The sequence below is a fragment of the Nerophis lumbriciformis genome, linkage group LG10 (genome assembly GCF_033978685.3).
Source record: "Nerophis lumbriciformis linkage group LG10, RoL_Nlum_v2.1, whole genome shotgun sequence".
Taxonomy (NCBI): domain Eukaryota; kingdom Metazoa; phylum Chordata; class Actinopteri; order Syngnathiformes; family Syngnathidae; genus Nerophis; species Nerophis lumbriciformis.
Genome location: NC_084557.2, coordinates 55,116,706 through 55,122,705, shown reverse-complemented (window position 1 = coordinate 55,122,705; position 6,000 = coordinate 55,116,706). Strand labels below are relative to the sequence as shown.

The window sequence follows — 6,000 nt, the reverse complement described above, 5'->3', positions numbered from 1 at the left end:
GTGTGGTGAGATTATCCTCTGCATTTGACCCATCACCCTCACCCCATGACCAGGTGTGGCCAGGCTGCCAATCAGCGACAGGTGAGGAGGGAAAAGCGCTCAGGGAGACAAACAGGAAGTGGGACCAAAATAAGAGCGCTGACTAGGAGATAAACACAAACGCAAACAGACCATGTGACACCTGACGTGACAGGTCGTCACAGAAACGAGGGATGGATCTGAAGTTTATCGAGAGACTTAAGTGTTGAAAGTAAAAAAATAAATACATTTTTAAGGCATTTTTTAATTGTCATTGCTCAAAAAATAATGAATTAAAATCAATGATGTTATGAATTATTGACCTATTTAAGATTGCAATTACTTTAGTAAACATTATTATTTAGTTGTTTTGCCATAACAAAACAGGGTTTTGACAAAAAGGGCATAAAATATAAAAAAATATTATGATATGGACAGATAAACCTGAAACTGATCTAGGGATTTAATTGTTGAATGAAAAAATACAAGATAAATAAAAATGAGCTATTTCTACCATTGTTATGAGCGAGAGCCTTCCTGGTCGCCAAGAAAGCAGTGCGAGGCGAGTGGAGAACAAACGGATTTATTGACAGAGATGTGACACAATGTGATATTGATCATAAGCAGCGGCCACTCAAAGAAAGAAGAAATCCTCGTCATGATGTCAAGGCCATGAAACGTGAGCCCCGAATGATTTTCTAGCCACCAACGTTTGATGTTGAAAGTATTTTAACGGCCAAAGAAGAATAGATGGAATAGCGTGAGGAGCAGTGGGATGAAGAACAAAGCACATCTCCATGATGGAGACATCTCTCTGTGTTCCAGTGCACAAAGCATCCTGGAGGAAGAAGATGACTCAGCACATTCCCAACAGAAGCAAGTTGAACATCATCTTCACACAAGAACATTTGGAGGTGCAGACTTACTCAGCCTTCAGCCGCCACATTCTCGGAGAGCTCCACGCCGCCGTGGCGAGCTGCGGGACAAACGCAAACGGTGAAGGAAGAACATCCAGAAGGTGCCTCGTCACTCACATCAGATCTTTGAGGTGTGACTTGGAAAGATGAAGAAGCAGAGTGCTGCTCTTCTAGTTCCTGACTAGGATAGCTTCTTGATGAGTCAGCACACTTGAGGTCTCATTTGGCTGATCCTCATCATGAGGACTCATGTCAAACGTGAGATATGCCACACTTTGTATTGCGTGTGCTCACAGGAGGGTCTTTTATTGTGAAGGAGTCAGCTCAAGTTGGGATTTTCAGGCTAAACTTGTAACAAAGGTCCACATCAGACCTCCATGTGAGTGACGCTTCACCACGGCTTTGTTTCTTGCGGCTCAAAGAAAAGATGTTTTACTTACGAGCTGGATCGTACTGGGCTGAAATGAAAGTGAAACAAGGTGAAATGGACTTTTTCCTCACGTCTTTCTATGTGAGAGTGTGCGCTCTGTCTCTGTGGATCTTTGAGTGTTTGGCTGGAAGGCAACTAAAACATGCAGCCCGGATGAAAGCATCAACTCACGGCCTGGACCGAGAAGAAGAAGAAGAAGAAGAAGACGGAGGACATTGGTGTCCCTCACCTTGTCTGTTTCTGTGACGCCTGACCATGACGATGATGATGGCCGCCAGGACGGCCGCCACAGCGACGACCGCCGCCGTGGCAGCGAGGGCGACGCTCCAGTTGTCTGTGGAGAGCAAAAAAGCACAAGTGGAGTGACAAAGCATGAAGAGGAAACCTTCATGACTACTTTGCATGCAGACGTCAAGCGTTGTCATGGTGACATGGATCAATAATGGTGACAGGTGGACTTGTGATGGGAAACATCTCCAACTAAATGTGTCTTTCTCACCTTCATGGCTTGCGTTGCTCAGGATGCTTCTTCTCTCCAGCTTGGTGACCAGGTCCTCCTTGACGCCAGACAGCTGGAACACACATTCGTACTTGCCCTCCACCTCGGCCGTCACCTCCACTTTCAGCTCCACCGACATCTGGAAGGTTCCGTCGTGATTGGGGAGCAGCTCTCCGTGCTCCACGTCCTCGAAGATCTGCTCGCCGTCTTTCCTCCAAAACAGGTCGGCTAAGTCGGGGTAGAAACCTGTCGCCATGCAGGTGACTGGAGAGGATGGCGTCTTCTGGAGGAGGAACACCTCTGGAAGCTCTGCACAGGAAGTGATGTCACGTGTGAACAGAAGACAACGTGAGGAGAAGGTGTGGATGGAGGTAAAGATGGAGAGAAGGTGTGAATGGAGGTAAAGATGGAGAGAAGGTGTGGATGGAAGTAAAGATGGAGAGAAGGTGTGGATGGAGGTAAAGATGGAGAGGAGGTGTGGATGGAGGTAAAGATGGAGAGAAGGTGTGGATGGAAGTAAAGATGGAGAGAAGGTGTGGATGGAGGTAAAGATGGAGAGAAGGTGTGGATGGAGGTAAAGATGGAGAGAAGGTGTGGATGGAGGTAAAGATGGAGAGAAGGTGTGGATGGAGGTAAAGATGGAAAGGAGGGGTGGATGGAGGTAGAGAAGGAGAGAAGGTGTGGATGGAGGTAAAATGGAGAGAAGGTGTGGATGGAGGTAAAGATGGAGAGAAGGTGTGGATGGAGGTAAAGATGGAGAGAAGGTGTGAATGGAGGTAAAGATGGAGAGAAGGTGTGGATGGAAGTAAAGATGGAGAGAAGGTGTGGATGGAGGTAAAGATGGAGAGACAGTGTGGATGGAGGTAAAGATGGAGAGAAGGTGTGAATGGAGGTAAAGATGGAGAGAAGGTGTGGATGGAGGTAAAGATGGAGAGAAGGTGTGGATGGAGGTAAAGATGGAGAGAAGGTGTGGATGGAAGTAAAGATGGAGAGAAGGTGTGGATGGAGGTAAAGATGGAGAGAAGGTGTGGATGGAGGTAAAGATGGAGAGAAGGTGTGGATAGAGGTAAAGATGGAGAGAAGATGAGAACGGAGGTTTAGATGGAGAGAAGGTGTGGATGGAGGTAAAGATGGAGAGAAGGTGTGGATAGAGGTAAAGATGGAGAGAAGATGAGAACGGAGGTTTAGATGGAGAGAAGGTGTGAATGGAAGTTAAGATGGAGAGAAGGTGTGAATGGAAGTTAAGATGGAGAGAAGGTGTGGATGGAGGTAAAGATGGAGAGGAGGGGTGGATGGAGGTAAAGATGGAGAGAAGGTGTGGATGGAGGTAAAGATGGAGAGGTGTGGATGGAGGTAAAGATGGAGAGAAGATGTGGATGGAGGTAAAGATGGAGAGAAGGTGTGGATGGAGGTAAAGATGGAGAGAAGGTGTGGATGGAGGTAAAGATGGAGAGACGGTGTGGATGGAAGTAAAGATGGAGAGAAGGTGTGGATGGAGGTAAAGATGGAGAGGAGGGGTGGATGGAGGTAAAGATGGAGAGGAGGGGTGGATGGAGGTAAAGATGGAGAGAAGGTGTGGATGGAGGTAAAGATGGAGAGAAGGTGTGGATGGAGGTTAAGATGGAGAGAAGGTGTGGATGGAGGTAAAGATGGAGAGAAGGTGTGGATGGAGGTAAAGATGGAGAGAAGGTGTGGATGGAGGTAAAGATGGAGAGAAGGTGTGGATGGAAGTAAAGATGGAGAGAAGGTGTGGATGGAGGTAAAGATGGAGAGGAGGTGTGGATGGAGGTAAAGATGGAGAGAAGGTGTGAATGGAGGTAAAGATGGAGAGAAGGTGTGGATGGAGGTAAAGATGGAGAGAAGGTGTGGATGGAGGTAAAGATGGAGAGAAGGTGTGGATGGAGGTAAAGATGGAGAGAAGGTGTGGATGGAGGTAAAGATGGAGAGAAGGTGTGGATGGAAGTAAAGATGGAGAGAAGGTGTGGGTGGAGGTAAAGATGGAGAGAAGGTGAGAGAAAGAGAAAAGAGTATAAAGAGACAGAGTGTAATGTCAGTAATGTTCCTATAGGGGGAGTGCTAACAAGTTAAAAGGTGAAAGTACAAGGTGTGCTTCTACCTGTTCTCATTAGGACCTTCTTCCCATTCTTCACATGCTTCTTCAAGTAAGAAGGACATTCCTCAGTGAAATAATGCTTAGTGTAGTCTAGTATAAATATGTTCTGGTCCCACTTGAGTTTGGAGGGGAAAGCTTGTGGTTTTGCTGCAGTCCATGTCCATGTCTTCATGTCCAACGACAGGAAATCTTCTCCATCATAACCTGCCTGACGCCAACCTCTAACCTCATCAGTCTCATCATTCCATTCACATCCATACATCCACTGGACAATGTGAACACCTGAGACACACAAAGTGTTGTAAAGCAGTCACACACACACACACACACACACACACACACACACAGTATTTGTGTAGGTTATTATGGGATGGACAGAGACAAGGTATATGAGTGCAGTAATGTGTGTTTTACTACAGTATAACAAGAGTACATCAAATATATTGAAGTAGTAGAAAGTTCAACATAAACAAACCTCCAGTTTGGTTGAAACGCTTCTTAAGAACTTCAAGGTCGTGTTTGTGAATAATCTCACTAACAACATTGATCTCTGTTTGTCTCTGCCAGTATTTTGGATCCTCTGCTGTGATTTTGTTCATCCAGTCCTGTTTGGATTCTGCTTTCCTGATGTTGCTGTCATAGTAAATAATCTCAACTCCATCAACATAACCAACACTCACATACTCTGGGAAGTTTGGAACTTGAGAGGACGTAGTGTGGAAATACTGCAGCGTGTGAATCACTGAAAGAAGAACAAGATGACTTTTTATTATTTACTTTCATGTTCAACAATCTTGCACTGTGAATATTTGAGCTCTTCAGGGGTCTTAAAGTCAACATCAAACACTGCTAGATATCACAGTCAAGACTCACATGGTGTTCTATGACAAGTACAACACATGAATGATATCTTTTATTATTGGACATCTGTTGACACTTTGAACATTTTGAAAAGAAACATATCTTTTCTCCACTGGAGGCTGAATATGAACACAAGCTGTTCTGCGACTCTTACTGACACCTTGTGGCGGGATGATGTTACTACACTTGATTACTTTCTGACACTTGCGTGGTTGAAGATTTCAGGAAGTGTTCCTTCTTACAAGCCTTGGAAAAAGAAGTCTTTCAACAAGAAAAAAATGAAGCGAAAACAAACAACGGATTTCTCTGCTTCTAGAACTTTCTTGGAACACTTTGAATATTTTGTTGAGTGATAAAGAAAAAAGGAAAACAATAAAATATGTTTAAAGAGAACCAGGTTTAAGTAATAAAGGGCTGGAATAATATAAGAATGAATATAATTAATAAGTAATAGAAACTCTCAGAAGTCAAATAAGTGAAGGCACAAAGAGGATTGATGAATAATCATTGATAAAGTTATAAAAAGGACTTACCAGGCGTCACGCTGTGCATTTGCACGACCAGAAGAAAGAATAAAAACAAGTTCATGATGTCAGCACGAAACAAAAAGATGTTTGTCACTTTTAATCCCGCAGAGAAAGACAAAAGTGACGAACACTCGCTTGACTCGCAAACAGGACAAATGAAGCAGGAAATGTCGAGGCTCTTTTAATAATGCTCCACCTGAGCCAATGAGGAGTCAGCATTCCATTTCGCGTCACTGTTACTAGGGAAGACCAAGCGCTATTGTGAAGAGAAAAGTGGCAGCAGTCTACTGGACTCACTAGAGAGCGCCCCTTGTGGCCATGTCAGGTAAATGCTTGTGTGGCTTTTCTGGGAAATCACGTGACTTGACAAACAAAAGGTGTGTCAAGTTTGCCGCCAAACTTGGAAAGAAAAGAAAGAAAGAGGAATGAAGGTGAGATTTAGAGTTGAAAGTAATGATATTGTAGTCCTCTCAAGAAAGCATCAATACAAATAATGATTGATAGACTTCTTTTTATTTCCTCCATTATGTCTCCCAAGCGTGAGGCGTCCCTGGTGGGGTAACGGGACACGCTTCGGCCTCGCATGGCTTGGATTCCCGGCCAGGGTTGCATCAGGAAGTTTGATCCTGAGTAAA

General features: G+C 44.5%; 1 protein-coding gene across 2 annotated transcripts; it reads right to left on the bottom strand.

Annotated features, from left to right (window-relative positions):
* Window positions 1-633: 633 nt before the first annotated feature.
* On the bottom strand, window positions 634-5,403 carry LOC133612076 (class I histocompatibility antigen, F10 alpha chain-like). 2 transcript variants are annotated; one of them, XM_072913883.1, is made up of 7 exons: window positions 5,372-5,403; window positions 4,453-4,719; window positions 3,981-4,259; window positions 1,865-2,173; window positions 1,595-1,699; window positions 945-1,500; window positions 634-856 (listed from the first exon to the last, which is right to left on the bottom strand). In XM_072913883.1, exons 1-6 carry the CDS (start codon window positions 5,388-5,390, stop codon window positions 1,433-1,435), a joined length of 1,047 nt encoding a protein of 348 aa, XP_072769984.1. In that variant the 5' UTR covers window positions 5,391-5,403; the 3' UTR covers window positions 634-856; window positions 945-1,432. The 2 variants fall into 2 exon arrangements, with proteins under 2 accessions (XP_072769984.1, XP_072769985.1); XM_072913884.1 differs by having other exon boundaries at window positions 945-1,393.
* Window positions 5,404-6,000: the final 597 nt, after the last annotated feature.

Excerpts from the sequence above, each read along its gene's own strand:
- LOC133612076 (XM_072913883.1), bottom strand. Across the intron at positions 2,174-3,980 it reads GAAGGTCCTAATGAGAACAG|AGCTTCCAGAGGTGTTCCTC; the intron begins GTAGAAGCACAC and ends CTTCCTGTGCAG. Across the intron at positions 1,700-1,864 it reads GAGCAACGCAAGCCATGAAG|ACAACTGGAGCGTCGCCCTC; the intron begins GTGAGAAAGACA and ends TGCTCTCCACAG.